Below are 16,723 nucleotides of genomic sequence, written 5' to 3'. Positions count from 1 at the left end.
TGATAAAAGCAAAATAAGAAATTTTTATGTGAAGTAACAGTAAACATTTGCTCGGGGACGGAGCTGTGAAAAGACAAATGGGGGCCGTAGACCCCATTACTTTTTGGGATTTAGTTAGAGAGCCTTAGGTATTTTAGAAATATTTTGCAGTTGTGGGGGCAAAGGTATTTGGAAACGTTAATGTTTTTAGACTCCAAATTTGTTAGGAAAAAATCTCTCAACCGGCATCACCCTCACAAGTTCACTCGTGACTCGACCATATCACTTATCAGAGAAGAAAACTAAGATAAAGCAGAAGAATGGATTGAATCTAAGGTAAATCTAACTATTAAAATTCAATTAATGTTTTTTAGTCTTGAATCTTTGGTTGTGAAATTAATTCTCATATTTTACCTTTTTTTCATATGATTTGATTAGGGTAACTTCAAATTAGGTTTCCTTCAGATTGGGTATTTGAAATCAAATCTTCAAGTTGTTATGGAAATTTAAGTTTGGTTTGTTTTTAATTGGGTATTTTTGCAAAAAAACCATTTGATGAGTTTGGGGCTTTTAATTATCTAGCTTGTTTGTTCTTCAATTTTCAATTGGGAATGATTTTTGATCTGTTTGTTGATGGGAATGCATCATCTTCTCAACCAAATACACCGTGTTCACAAGCAAATGCTGTCACTGCCAGATTAGAAGAAAGTGATATAAGTGCTCAAGTTCTGCAATCAGACCCTTCCAATAGATAATTTGAAAAAATTGCATTGTTCGATGACATTATTATGAACCGTTTTCAGATCATGAAGCCAAGTAAGTGACAGTTGTAGATTGGTACTTGTGTGTATAAATTGAGATGGAAAAAACAAAAAATAGATTAACATCAGGTTAATTTATATGAATGACTTTTTTGCTCCATAGTTTGGAATGACTATGGATTTTTTGTTTGCAGTTGATAGAATTACAAATGTATACCGACTTTCTCATGGATATATATCTACTATATAATACTTTTTTTGGAAAGGGGTTAGAATGTCGGTTATTGTGAGATGTTATGTATAATTTATATTTTCATATTAGATTCATGTTCGACTTCAACTAGTTCTGCAAAAACAGGAAGCTTTTATATTTTTGAAATTGGTAAGCTTTACATCTTCACTGGATTGCAATAATGATATACCTTGCATTGTTATTCTGCACTTTTGTTAATTACAATGATGTGTCTTATATAAACTGAACTTACTCTAGCTTGTTTTTTGTTCACAGGAAGTGACGGGAGCCTGAATTTCAATACACTGCAGGTGCTGATGTTAAAATTGGAGTAGTTTTTGTATCCACATGTAAATACTCTAAACAGTGATTTAGGTATGGTTCATAAATTTTTTTTTGTGAATGTTAAGATTTTTGGTTTTGACCCAGGACTGAAAAGTCCTGGCTCCCTCGCTACATTTGCTTTTGATTTTTGGGATTAATTTTTGCTTCTTTAGCAACATTTGTATTTCTGCTTCTCGGCCTTTGGGGTGTATAGAGCAAGTCACTGAGACTTCCCATATCACTATTCGAATTTTAAAAACCCGACAAGATTAGTTTTCAATTTCCAGAGGACCAGAACAGATTACCGAATAGAGCAAGGGGGGCAAAACCATATTCCAAGATAGGTGTGCAATTCGGACCTCCTCAAATATGAGTCCCCAATCCCCATTTAGCCATTTTAGCCCTTTGCACCCGCTCAAGTATGCGCAGGTCGGTATTTTTCCTACCCATTCATCGAATCCTGGTTCCTCCCCTAGACACAGCCATGTTGGTCAAACACGATATAGCCATGTTGGTCCTATACACTCCCATAGTTCCTGCGGGACATTGTCTACATAAACCCCCTTATCAAATGAGCATGACGTTCTATATAAGCGGCCCTTAACTAAATACAAAATTAAGTGTAAAGGTTAATGACCTTCAAAAGGTCTAAAACCCTTGAACCAAATGAAAGGGTGTATTGATCGGATGATTAGTTATCCTTGACCATTGATTTCAACCAGAATTCACCAAAAATATGATATTAAAAGCTTCTAGCTTCTAGTTTAATTAGTTACTTTGAGATTTTGCTTAGCTCATACTTATACTGTAAACATATATAACATATTCATTTTCATGTTTTTGTAGTTTCCCTCGAACTACAAGTCTACAGCTCTTAGATACGATGCTATTAAGATCTATCATATCTTAATGAAAGCATAAGTCTTGTAATTTACTCTTTTTCCACATTAAAATTTGGCCTTGTTTATTTGTCATTTATTTCTTAGAAACTTCGTTTTTAACCGATTGAGGGGTAACTGTGAGATGACGCGAACATGAAAAGAAGATTGAAGCATGAAATGTCCCGTTATATCATGAGAAGCCAAGAAACCGATTAAAGAAAACAAAGAGCAGGGAACTTAGAAGGAATATTTAAGCGGGAAACAAACGAAATGTGGAAGATTTAGAGACCAAGGCGTATCTATACTTCATCATCCATAAGATATTAGACCGACTACAAATGAAATAACATAAACTACAAAGATTAAGATTTTCATCCACCTACTGACATCAATTTAGAATCTCTTTACCTCATTATGGGGATATGTGCCTAGAACTTGGATTTAAATAATACCAGTATGCTATGCAATAAATAACTTTCATCTTCTTCTTTATTTGTTTGGTAAGCCTGCTAAAAGTAATACATACAAAGAAAACCAAGATGGCTGCAAACAGTAAGGGGGAGGGTCATCTACTAATCATCAGCATATACATGATTCCATAAACATACAGTGTTTTCCTGGCCAGGTGATTAGCTACACTATTAGTATTAGGGAGTCTTTATTCAGCTTATTTCTTGGCCAAATGATCAGCTGTATTCATTAGCCTAATAACCTCTTTATTCTAAGGCTTAGGCTGACGAGGAGAGCTTTTCCCATGCTTTTAAAACCTCCACGGGCAACAATTATGGCCCCCTGAATTGAGAAAGTGAAAATATCTATTTTCCAGAAACGAAAAGAGTATATAATATTCCTTTTCAATCCTTATCCTATTTTATAAATTAAAAAAATAATAATTACTCTTAAATTTGTATACCATTTTATCCGTCAAAGGTTATTGTTTTTCATTTTAAACTTTATTTTATATAAATTCCGTTAGTTATCAGTATTAAAAATTAGTGTAAATATTCAAATAAAAATCAGATAGCCCGCTCAGCTGGTCATCCTTTTTAGGTAATTTGAAGCAGTTCATTTGGAAAGCGCTTGAAGTAAAAGTAAATACTTGCTATCATAGTGGCCGCCAGCTAGAGAGATGGTTATGCTATTCCATTCTGCTAATCTGAGTTTGAGCTTATCAATACAATGATGAAATCTTGAATTTTTAGTTTGTTAGTATCAATCATTTGAACTTTCATAAAGGAGCTTATGATGTCAGCAATAAAAGGAGAGGTAATTTTACTGAAAAGGATATCATATTTGGAGAAGTTTATCATTTGACCAGATTTAGAGATGAACTGATTGAAGATATCAGAATTAGGGCCAAATTATAATAACAAGTATCGTGTAGTTGTATCTATGAAAATGCATATGCACAATTCTATTTGAGAATTCAGCCTAATATATGTTCAGAATCTTGTGAGGCAAACTAGAATTCATCATTCTGAATGGTTTAATTCTCTTCGGAAAATGAACAATGCATGGATACTTTTGAATGATTTAATTCATCATTATGATTATTTCCCTCTCTCTATTTATGATACTTTTGAATGTTCTCTATTCTTATAGAATTCCTTTCCATATCCAGTGATCCTTTCTTTTTGGTTGAGTATTTCATTTTGACGACTTCCTAACTAGCAAAGTGTTTAGCTCTCATGATGGAGAACAAGGAGTCATGTCTATAAACTAATCTCCATCATATTTTGTTGGTCATGTTATTGTTGAAGTATTCCATGTTTCTGAAGCCAAGGCCACCTAACTCTTTTGGCTTGCACATAGAGTCCGAAGTAATGTTGTACAGGCATTTAGATTTCTCAGGATCCTTTTTTTCCAGAAAAAATGTCTTTGAATTTTGTTCTGGACTTTGCTGATCTTCTTAGGTAATTTGAAGTAGTTCATCTGGAAAGTGCTCGAAGTATAAATAAAACTTGCCATCATAGTGGCCCTGCCAGCTGGAGAGATGGTTATGCCATTCCATTATGCTAATATGAATTTGAGCTTATCAATATAATGCTGAAATTTTTGAATTTTTCTTTTATTAGTGAATAGAGGAGACCCCGAGTATTTATCTTTAGTATCAATTATCTAAAATTTCACAAAGGAGCTGATGATGTCAGTAATAAAAGGAGAAGTGTTTTTACTGAAAAAGATATCAGATTTGGAGAAATTTATCATTTGACCAGATGTAAAACTTAAATGATTGAAGATACCAACATTAGGGTCAAATTATGATAACATGGATTGTGTTGTTGTATCTATGGAAATGTATGTATTTGAGAATGTCCAGCCTAATATATAGTCGGAATCTTGTGAGGCAAACTAGAATTCATCATTCTGAATCGTTTAAATCTCTTCAGAACATGAATATTGTTGGCAGCATAATTATCGGGAACAAAACCTGATGATCTTTTTTGTAAAATAAATTTTGATGCATCGATCCTTCGTAAAATTAACTAAAAACAGGTGTTGGTCTAATCCTTTATACACTACACCAAATTTAAGGATTATCAATGGTACGTGGCAGTTGCAAAGTGGTGTTGCAACAGTTTTCCTATGTTGCGATAGTCGATGTTGCACTTTTTCGCAACGCTACATTACCGTTGCGATTTTTTTCCGTAACAGTTGCGAAACAAGCCGGTAGCAACAGTTTCAAACAGTTGCGAAACTTTAAACTGTATGAAACGTAGCAACAATTTCGAACCGTTACGAAATTTTTACCCAGTTTTTTAAAAGAACGGAAAATATTGTCTGATCCGGTTATAACAGTTCCGGTATAAAACTCGCAAAAGTTTCAAGCAGTTGCGAAACTTTTGTAACCTGAAAAAAATAGTTCCAGGTCAATTTTGACCTGGTTAAAATTAGGGTTCCTGCAACAGTATATACCAGAGTTTCCCTGTAAGTTTTTCAGCAAATCACTCTCACCATTTGGGTATTTAACAAACAAATATTTCAATTCTTATATATAACCGGTTCATAAAATATAAGCAGTTCATAAAGAATGTAAAGGATGTAGCTAGCAAAATATAGAGTCATTTCCTAAGATGTGAAAGGATGTAACTAGCTAAATATAGAGTCATTTCCTAAGTTGTTTTTCCTCAAATAATGGCAAATAACAACCAAAGAATGAAATCTCGGTAGAAGAGCATACCAGTGAGTAGGGAGTAGTTGGTTATAGTCCAGTTGAAGTACTATGTCTAGACAACAAAAAAACAGATATAAGTACTATGTTTATTTCTTATGGGAAATGAGAAAGTTTGATTTCAAACTAAGTTAAATGCAGAGATGATTCGATATATAAATAAAGATATACTTAAATGTTTTGTTTAAGACATAACAAACTGAACAATGAAACATTGATTAGAGAAAACTTACCATCAGATAAACTATAACAGTGCTCTTCTCATATCCAGAAGATCCAACTTCATTATACATCCTGTAGAATGAACCTCCATTCATGATACATAATCCATGACACATCTAGCTTCAATAACAATATTATTTTTATACTCAGGCAATTCATAACATTTAACATATCAGCATTCTCACCACCTACAAAACCAGTTCTCATTCTAAGCAACATCTCCTTCTTAAGCCTCATTACACTCCACCTGCGACAGTTCATACCTCTCCTAATTCATCTAACTTCTACAATAACTATCACTGCATTCAACCAACAACTTATGTCATGTCTAAGACATAACAAACTGAACAATGCAACAGTGATTAGAGACTTACTGTCAGATAAACTATAATAATGCTCTTCTCATATTACACATCCTCAACTTTAACCAGAAGATCCAACTTTATTCTACATCCTGCAGAATGAACCTCCATTCATGAGATACAATCTATGACAGCATTATGAAGAAAAATTATTCAAGTCATATGAGAAACTCATATATGCGAAGGAATGGAACCATAACTATTGTATCAAGTGGAATAAGATGAAACCAAAAAAAAAATAAAAAAATCATAAGACTTACCAGTGAGAAGGGACTTTTTCCTTGTTCATTATCTTACTTTGGGCCACTGTTTAACATCCAAAAGAAAGACATAAGCTCTTCAATAGAGATAGTTGTGTTAAATGACTCCTAAAAGGAATTCAGAAACGTAAAGAAAAAGTATACCAGTATAAGTTGATGGTGATCCTACTGCAATGCACTTCTCACTCAACAAAAGTGAACATTAAGTATAAAACCTCACAAACATAAACCTAATAATATAAATGAAAGCAAGTGGAGTACTTACCAGGAGTTGATATTTCCCCGGGTGACTACTACTTTTTCAATTGACTTTAAATGAAGCCACCTGCACAATCACATACAACAGAAAAACCACCCACACATACAAATATACGATTAATAGAAACAAGGCAATAAAAATTAAATATAGATTCATAAACCGTTATGTTCACATATACATATATCAAAAAGATCAGTTGTTTCTAGGTAAAGTTAAAACCTCTTATGCACGACCGCATAATAGGCTTCCTTAAGCACAATAAGATAAGACTCTTCTGTATGCACAAGTGCATAAGGGTATGCATATGTTCAGCATACATACAAAAACATAAGAGTATGCATATTAGAGTGTTCAGCATACATACAAAAAAGTGTGAACAAAAGCAAAAAAAAACAAGACTAAAGCCATATGTTAGCAAGACATTTATATAAGTGATGCAAAAGATGGCTGAGATTTCCATGAAGAACTCCATAGCATATCTCCAAAAAAGTAGTGAAGTCGTCTTAGTTATAACTGATGGACCTCTTTGGATGAACCACGTATCCTTCGATTCCAACATCATTAAAGGTCTGTGTGAACCTGTTAGCTTTTACAGTTGGTTCATCTGGCATGAGAATATCGTCGATCAACACCTTCAAATGAGTAGAAGGTACAGGTGATCCATGAACTATAAGTGCAGACGCACCAGTACGAACTTTACCAGTTGCAACTATTTTACCCTCTATGTTCATCAATGAACACTGCTTCATATCCCCTACGTATGATCGATCTGGTGATATGTCCTGGCTAGGTAAACTTGGGCCAGAAGCTGGTGATATGGCATGTCTAGTGAACTTGGGCCAACAGCTGGTGATATGGAATGGCTAGGTGAACTTATGTGAGCAACTGAACCTGAATGAGGTGAAGCAACATGACCTGGTGAACATTCTTGACCACGTGAAGATTTACACATGTTTGAGGCAACAACTGATGATGGCATTGAAGCTTGAATATCCTTTACTATAAGGAATATTGTTTCCAAGCCTTCAATAAGAACTCCCACATTGCCACCTAAATCATCCACCTTATTAATAAGAACTCCATCTTTAGATTTCAGTTCAGTTACTTTAGCACCAGTGGAAGCAGATAAATCAACTTGCATACGAGAAATAAGACCTACAACACGAGCACGTCCTCTTGAATCCTTCTCAAACAATTGAGTCACTGTACAAGTTTCTTCTAATGGAGTACCTATTTCCAGTTTTCCCTTGATGTCCTCTAGCACTTTCGTAAGTTGTTCCTATAGTGTTGAGCATAAGAATCACTTAATTATAATACTAATCACTATCTAGCATATATACAGTTAAAGAAGACTACATATAACTTCTCAAACAATTGACTCACATAGTATGGTTGCGCACTAGGTAAAATCACCCCACCCTCCTGTCAATGAGCTTTAATCCGCACATCAAAGGTAGTGATTTCTGCTTCAGGGTTCGCCGCCTCCTACATTTAAAAATACAATGAGTATGAATCAAACATTGTCGACAAAAGTTTGAGGTAAGTTGCAACATTGAAATGAAAGACCTACCAGTTCATATTTAAATAAACAATGTGGCTTGCGACCATAGGTATGAGAGTAATCATATTGTTCTCTTTTTCTTTTATTAGCAGCTCTTTTACTTTGGACATCAGCATTGTTCTCATGTTCACGGAATTTTATCCAATCCTCTGACTTTACGCTTGGAGGAGTATTATCAATCCTTTCTTTCGTAACTCACACTTGAATCTCCTCCATGGATCAGACATCCCCTTCACCATAATAGTCTTAGAAGTCTCAGGCAAATCAAATTCCATCTGAAAATACAGAGCTAATTAGTGGCATACTAAATGTATATTCCCCTCAACTGAAGTTAACTAAAGAATGAGCATAAATCATGTCATGAGGTAGATTTTGTACCTTAAATTTATTCCCAACATCGTCCTTGTACTTGTCAGGAACTTTCCTCCAGGTTTTATACGAAATAGGCAATGGGTATGAAACAAGGCACTCTTCTTGTGGCCGAGTTTTGTTGCGTTGGCAGAAATGGGTAGTCCATATTCGTCGACCTCCACTGTTGCTTCCATAATAACCTGTAAAATACCAAATATGAAAGATTAAGATCGCGCAGTTGAAAACAAAAACTAAAAAAGAGCATCAGTAGAATAAAAATATCCACATAAATAGAACGTATTAACATAGCACAAGTGATCAAACCAAACAATTCAGAAAAAGAGGGTTTAATTTAAGCATAGATAGGAAAGATTGGAAGATTGTAGTTTAGCACAGTCTTTCCAATTCAAACTACATAATCAACACAAATAAGATCTTCTAAACTCGCATTATCAGTAAGAGCTGACTGATAATCTGTCGGAGATTCAAGCTTATCTACTGCGGACGTTAACTTCTGAGATGAATGTAACACCACATACCATCCCTCGGGTGAAATATATGTTGAGTAGAACCCTTGGGATGCTTTAGATGCGAGTATAAACGACTTATCAACCATTCTATTTATACTTTTCATCTTGGACAAATTAACCTTTATCACACTTGAGGCTGCATCAACTTGGCACCCATTAGTTTTATCTTCAACTCTGACCCAATCACAGTAGAAAACAGTTTCTTCAAAATCCAAGTAATTCAAATTGATAATCTCTTTAATGACTCCATAATAGGTTATTTCAGATTCGATGTAATTTGTGTCTGTCGACTTAGCTCTTTGTCTTGTAATAACTTTCATTGACACACCACTGTTTTGAGATACCCGATTCGCATCACAATATTATGGAGAGAAACTGAAGCCATTGATTTGGTATTTTTTATATGATTGTGCCTTGAAGATAGGTCCTTGCACGAGTCTCCAGAGAGTTGAATCAGTTTCATAGGCTTCTAACAACTGTAAAAGATCATGTTCAAGTTAGTTGCATAACCAAAAAAAACATGGTTTTTAGTATAAACCATAAACATATTTTCAGAAGTCAATATACTGAAGGAAAAAGAAAAAAGCAATATAACGAAACAATATTAGGTTATAATACAAAGAAGACAGCAAAAGCACACAAGATTTAGAATTCAAGGGTAATGTTGGTTCCATCTAAACCCTAGTACAACGCTAGTTCACACACACTACCATGTACAAGAAAAAATGTCAAACTTTCAACTGACAAACTTTTAAAAAATCGCAATTGATAAGATTTTAACTGAAAATATATTTATATGCAGAGTGATGTGCACATGACGATCCTAGTTCTTAATCATGGAGCATGATAAGATTGCATCTAAGAGATAACAAGTATGAGATAAGCAGAATACCTACCCTAATACAATATCACTTGTACATAATAAGTTCAGATAGAAAAATGTTATGATTCTTATGAACCTTTAGATTGTAACTTGCTTATATTTTTGTAAATACATAATAAGTTGGAAAAGACATTGTGTTCCATTACCTCGTCGCATAACCATAAATGATAAGTTTTTGGGTTCTGGTTGGACACATGAGACTTGGCATGGTTAACATAGGATTCATACTTCCTACAAATAACAAATCAAGCAATATTAGACCGATGACCCCAATTATCAACAACAACTCAGCGATGTGAAACTAATTTCTTTTACCTTTTCCAGTCATCGATTCCAACAAACTTAGAAAGTACCCATCTGCGAGCTTGTTCAAACTGCACTTGGTTCAGGTGAAAGTCCTTAGCATTACTTAAAGGAGTCTCATCAGCGAACTCGCCAGAATCATCCAGAAAGGCATGTCGAGTATGTTTATGAGTGCCACCACCATCTTCTGATATGTCCTCCATACAGTATAAGCTAGCTTCTCGCAGCGTATAGCCTCTTGCAATGCACCCGTCAATGTACCTTCTATTGCGCACCAATCCTTTGAAACCTTTCATTAACCTGTAAAAATCAGTGGCAAAAATTTCAACTAGTGTTGAATATCGAAGTTCAATAATTCCAACTTCTCAAATTATAAATTCTAAAACAAAGTAAGCTGGGTAGTTACCTCTCAAAGGGGTACATCCACCTAAATCTAACCGGACCACAGATTAAGCTTCATCGGCTAGATGCACCATCATGTGAATGCTAAAAACGAAAAATGATGGAGGAAAATGCTTTTCCAGTACACACATTGCTTCCATCAGACTTGATTTTGCTTTTAAGAGATGTTCTTTGTTAATTACCTTCGCGCACAAAACTTTGAAATATATACTTATCCGCAGAAGTGCAATTCAGAGATCTTTAGGTAGTGATGTCGCGATATGAACCAGTAAAGGAAATAGATGTTGCATTAGATTATGGTAATCACGAGACTTCAGATTCCTTATATCAGGAGGATTGACGCTGATGTTGCTGCGAATATTGGAAGAAAAATTTGAAGGGACTTTCAAGTTTCTCAAGATAGTACAAAAACCAACTTTCTCTTTTTTTGTCATTGCAAAACTTTCATCTGCTGTTGATGTTTTACCAGTCACTTCATCTGTTTGCAGGAATAACTTCCTTTTAATTCCCATAGCCTCCAAATCCTTGCGCGCATTAGGACCATCCTTTGACTTGTTATTCCCCATTACAAAATTTGTAATATGCTTTGTTATATTTTTCTCTGTATGCATAACATCAGTGCAATGCCGAATAGAGTTTGAACTCCAGTTTGGAAAATCATATAAAATGGACCTTCTTGAAAATAAAAAGTGCTCAGATACCTCTTTTTCTTCATCAACACCATATTCAGATCATCTTTTACGTTTCTTTGCTGGTTGTTTTCCTTTCCCTTTGTTTGCATTTCAAATTATGTACCATCTCTTGAACGTGCTGCCCTGTTAGTCGCCATGGAGTTGTACCGCGTTCTACTCCTCCAGCGAAATTCAATCTATCATCTCTATACTTGTGTTCTGTTGGCAGCCACCTACGATGTCCCATGTAACAGATCTTCTTGCTGAACGGAAGCTACTCAACAACTGTATATTCTCCACAAGTTGGGCATGCATAATACCCATGAGTCACACATCCATACAACGTACCCAAAGCCGGGAAACCATGGATAGACCACAACAACCTCGCTTTCATCATAAATTCCGTCTTACTGAAGGCATCGTATGTTATAGCACCTTTATTCCATAATTGCTTCAGCTCATCTGTCAATGGCTCTAAATAGACACATCTATATCTTTCCCTGGTGCTCTTTGTCCTGATATCAACATGCCAACATCGAAAACTTCCTCAACATGCAGTACGAAGGAGCAAGGTTGTAAGGATAGAGAATTACCGGCCAACAACTAGAATTCAGACCAAAACATCCATTTGGGTTGAAGCCGTCTGTTGCTATCCCGAGTGTAACATTTCGTGGCTCCTTAGAAAACTCTGGAGAAAACTTATCCGCATATCGCCAAGCTGCAGAATCAACTGGATGTCGCATCACATTCATATCTGACTGCGCTTTAGAATGCCAAAGCATTGCCTCTGCTATCCATGGTACACTGTAAAACCTTCTCAGCCTTTTAATTATTGTAAAATGTCTTAGTTTCTTTTACGAAACTTGGGTAAGTTTCCTCTCATCATTGAAAACTTTTATATATCTTGGTCCTTGACAAACATGATACTTCGCCAATGTACTTCTATCCTTCCAGTATAAGACGCACGCATCATACGTTATATAATCCATACTCAGTTCTTGAATCATCTTATTAACTTCAGGGAACTTACACGGCAACGTGTTTCCTTCAGGAAACAAATCTTTCATCAATTCTAAGACAACGGTTGCACGCTCATGCAAATACTGTCTTCTCTTACTCCTTCTTGTTCCAGCATTTTCATCTACTCTGCTTGTTCCAGCATTCTCATCTACTCCATCTCCAGCATTCACACCAACACCTTCTACAACATTTTCATTTGTACCATCTGTTGTAGTAGGATTAACCGAGGGATCGACTACAGGTTCAAAATTGTCAGCTGCATCTTCTACATTGACATCCACACAATCCGCTGAAGTATTACCTCTATGTGCTTTTATCACATATCTTTCACCATGAAAACGGTACATTGTATACGAAGATTGAATCCCATGTTTGAGAAAATGTAAGGAAATCTCACCAAGTGGGACTAAACAGTTACAGTTGATACAACGTTTACAAGGGAATGAGAAAAACGTACTCTCACCACCATTATTCTTTACAAACATTATAAATGACCTGACACCTTCTATGTATTCTCTGGACATACGATCACAATTCATCCAACTCTTGTCCATATCAGATGACAGGACACCCTTCAAGATACAGATTTTACAAGATTAAATGAAGTAGTCCTAGTGGTATGAAGTGTTGCCGAGGCACTAACAGTTAACGATAGAACTCTCGTCTTATGTATGCGAGAGAGTTAGCTACAAGTAGCCAATTTATAACCAGTAGGACTAAATAACCACAACATACTTAGGACGTAAAACCACCATATACCTAGTAACTGACTATAAGATAGCAAGGATACAACATTGAAACTTCTTTCACCTAATTTCGATTCGATTAGTTCTTTCAATTTTTAAAATCTTCTTCTTTTGTTTGTATTTCAGAGAGTTTCATCTTGAAAATAAATCAAAATCCAAAATAAACAAACACCCAAATCTAAAAAAGCTTAACATAAAACAATCATTGTATTTCATCAATCAAACACCCAAATCTAAAATAGCTTAACATAAAAAAATCATTGTATTTCATTTGTTTTCTATTTCAGAGAGCTTTATCTTGATATACCTTAGTTTCTATTTGATTTTTCTTTTTTTTTTTTGAAAAAAATTCAAATCAAAATTGAAAAATAAATAAATACCTAAATATATCAAACACCCAAATTGAAAACAACTTAACATAAAACACATGCAACATCTGATTTCACCTATCAAACACCCAAATCTAACAGAAAAAGCACCTATCAAAAACCCAAATCTCAACTGACCTAAATTTCAATTTTAAAGAAGAACAAAAAGAAAAGACTTTATACCCAACGATTATCACGATTAGCTGATGCGGATGATTAATTCATCCAACTGCAACAGTACAACTAAGATAAGTTAGACCTAACAATCGAAAAAGTAAACCTAAAATCAAAACTAAATGCGAATCTAACAGAGAGTAAAAAGAGATGGACTTACACAATGAGTTGGGTGAGAATCGATTGCAGAATTGAAGTTTCTTCTCACTCAATTTCTCTGCAATAGAGAGTAAATAGAGAGACACAAGGAGAGAAAGGAAAATGCAAAGAGTAAATAGAGACCGGCAGGGAGAGAATGGAATGAGGGGTGTAGAACGAGTCGTACAGAAAAAAAAGGGGGAATGAAAAAAAAAACGCCCTTGAGATAAGATTAGGGTAGAAATATCAGATAGGATCTGTTGCTTGGTCTGAAAAAAGTTGAAAATGTGGACAACCACATAGGTTTTTCGCACGCGTACAACTCGGTTTAGTTGCGAATCGCAACTGTTGCGACTTTTTTGCAACGGAAATTAACAACTGAAAATTCACAACAACTCATAAGTTGTTGCTAATCTGAGTTGCTAATCCCTGAATTTGGTGTAGTGATAGTGATGCAGGACAATGTCATGGAGCTAAGCCAAATCCAATCAAAGTAAGAAATGTATTGAGCAAGCATGGGCTATGTCAGCAGCAATGGATACAAATCGATGGGCCAAAGATAAAGGTGTTGCCAATCTACATCCGTAGGGAGACTGCTGCAATAATATTTTTGCGTCGAATGAAAATGCTGAAGCTGTGAAATGGACTAATAGTGATGTTACAGTTGATAGTTTAAGTGTGCCTGCTAATTTCAATAATTGGAAATGTTAATATGTTCCAAGAGACATAGGTCACGTTGCACATAATATGGCTAAGTTTAGTTGTAACTTGTTGGAACCAGTGGAACAGACTGATGATTAGCCTTTATAATGCATTTCTTCTTTGGTATTGAAAACCAAAATAAAAAAAAAAAAAAAAAAAAAAACGATAGTGCATGGCTTATGCCACAGATCGGGGTGTTTAACCAATTTCGTTTCCAATTTATAATGATCAGTTCTATATATACAATCTAAATCGGTGCAGCTGTTGTAGCTACAACACACAGCAGTAGTAACAAACATCCGATTAGAAGAAGAAAAAATCAGAAAGGCTTCAAGTGAAAATCAAATGAGAGGAAATGTTAGCTAATGGCCAATTTGAGCTTTCTATAAACATCCCATTCAATGCAACCTCAAACAGCAATTTCTTCAACTTCCTAAGTGCCGGTGCAATTACACACCTCCACCGGATTACTACCGATCTTGATCCTACCACTAATCTTCTTCTTTTGTTACCCAATTGTACCGTTACACCTCTTCGTCTTCTCAGTCGTTGACGTCGATTCCAACACCAGCCCATTATTCCTCCAACTGATCCATTACTACTACCACTACTGCTGCTGCTCACTGATCTCTTAAGCATTTTCCCCGTTTTTTGGTTATATGCTGCAATTTTATGAAGGAAGTTTGCCAAGTAGTACTGAACAGCTAAAATTTTGAATGAAATAGTTAGCGTTGCTCGTAATTCCTTTTATACTGTGGGTTTTAGGCGAAATGATCATGACCATCATCATGATCAGCATCATTACTTGAATAATCTATTAATCTTTTCTCTGATTATTTAATCAATGTATTGATTTATTTATTTTTGAAGGAAATTTCTCCTTTTGTGTGTGTACTGTAGTGTTACATCATTTTCTCACTCCGTAGCTTATGGTGCTAATCATCAAACTAGGACCCACCAGTCTAGGTATTAACTAAAAACAGTTGGTAAGTGATATGTAATGGATAGTAGTCCATAAGGGCAGGCTTCTTTTTGTAAGGTGGTAAAAAAAATTAACAAAAAAACGAAATGGACGTTGCAAAAACCGAATTCCATTTTTGACATATTTTTGCAGAACGGCCTATCATATGATAAATGACATTCGTATAATTTTGAAGTTCATTGTTTCCCTAACAAAGGTGTCGATTTTTGCTGATCTTAGTGGATGAATGAAAATAAAAAGAATTCATCAAGCAACCCGATTCCTGAATACTTTCAAAACATGATCCTAAGTACATAAAAGTACAAGTAAACCTATGATTGAATTTTATGGATCAGGTTGGGCTAAAACCCATAAAAAACACTACTTAATTATCACAGAACCATGTTGGTCCTTTATTCCCATAATTCCGAAAGAGACATCATCTATATGACCCCCCCTTATAAAATGGGCATGATGTTATATATAAACGGCCCTTAACTTAAACACAAAATTAAGTGTAAAGGTTAGTGACCTTCAAAAGGCTTCAGAACCCTTGAACCAAATGAAAGGGTGTATAGATCGGCTGATTTTGACAGTTATCCTTGACCATCGATTTCAATTAGAATTCATCAAAAATATGATATTAAAAGCTTCTAGTTTAATTAGTTACTTAGAGATTTTGCTTAGCTCATACTTATACTGTAAACATATTCATTTATTAGTTGTTTTTGTAGTTTCCCTTGAACTACAAGTCTACAACTCTTAGATACGTTGCCATGTGATGTTAAAGATCATGAGAAATCTTGATGAAAGCAAATGTGGTGTAAATTACTCTTTTTCCACATCGAATTTGGCTTTTCTTATTTGTCATCTATTTCTTATAAACTTCTTTTTTAACCAATTGAGGGGAAGATGGCGCTGACATGAAAGGAGATCTGAAAGCATGAAATGTCCCGTTATATTTATGAGAACCCAAGAAACCGATTAAAGAAAACAAAGAGAAGGGAATATTTAAGCGGGAAGAAGAAAAATTAAGGAGGAAACAAACGAAATGTGGAAGATTTAGAGAGCAAGACGTATCTATACTTCATCATCCGTAACAAATGAAATAGCATAAACTACAAAGATTAAGATTTCCAATCCACCTACTATAACATCAGTGCAGATTTAGCTACCTTATTTTTGGGATATGTGTGCCCTTTACTTGGATTTAAATAATACCAATTTGCAACATTCTTTTATGTTAGTTAGGTAAGCCTGCAAATATATTACAAAAAAAAAAATAACTAGGCTGCTGCCTCACAAAATAGGGCCATCCTCTAATCATCAGCATACAAAATAAAGGTCTTACACGGGATCTGCTTTCTAGGCCGAGTGATCAACTACATTATTACATGGTTGCTAACAGGTAGGGCTGGCAACGGATAAATATCCGCCGGATATTAGCAATACCAATAAGGT

At 35.1% G+C, this 16,723-nt stretch overlaps 1 protein-coding gene and 1 long non-coding RNA gene across 2 annotated transcripts; one reads left to right on the top strand and one right to left on the bottom strand.

Annotated features, from left to right (window-relative positions):
- The first annotated feature begins 228 nt into the window (after positions 1-228).
- Positions 229-1,576, top strand: LOC113278306. The gene is made up of 2 exons (XR_003325416.1): positions 229-315; positions 1,249-1,576. It is a non-coding gene; the product is annotated as an uncharacterized LOC113278306 (long non-coding RNA).
- A 7,565-nt stretch (positions 1,577-9,141) lies between these two features.
- On the bottom strand, positions 9,142-11,522 carry LOC113278305. The gene is made up of 4 exons (XM_026527183.1): positions 10,487-11,522; positions 10,093-10,380; positions 9,924-10,008; positions 9,142-9,370 (listed from the first exon to the last, which is right to left on the bottom strand). The coding sequence occupies exons 1-4, from the start codon at positions 10,501-10,503 to the stop codon at positions 9,257-9,259; spliced, it is 504 nt and encodes a 167-aa protein (XP_026382968.1). The 5' UTR covers positions 10,504-11,522; the 3' UTR covers positions 9,142-9,256.
- Between the last annotated feature and the right edge of the window lie 5,201 nt (positions 11,523-16,723).

Source organism: Papaver somniferum, chromosome 5, assembly GCF_003573695.1.
Source record: "Papaver somniferum cultivar HN1 chromosome 5, ASM357369v1, whole genome shotgun sequence".
Classification (NCBI taxonomy): domain Eukaryota; kingdom Viridiplantae; phylum Streptophyta; class Magnoliopsida; order Ranunculales; family Papaveraceae; genus Papaver; species Papaver somniferum.
Note: the sequence above shows the minus strand (reverse complement) of the source record. Positions and strands in the feature narration are given on the sequence as shown.

Bases quoted from the DNA above. Each gene is read 5' to 3' on its own strand.
- LOC113278305 (XM_026527183.1), bottom strand. The intron at 10,009-10,092 runs GTAAAAGAAATT...TGTTATTTGTAG, and splicing joins GGAATCGATGACTGGAAAAG to GAAGTATGAATCCTATGTTA. The intron at 9,371-9,923 runs GTAATGGAACAC...GATCTTTTACAG, and splicing joins ATTTATGGTTATGCGACGAG to TTGTTAGAAGCCTATGAAAC.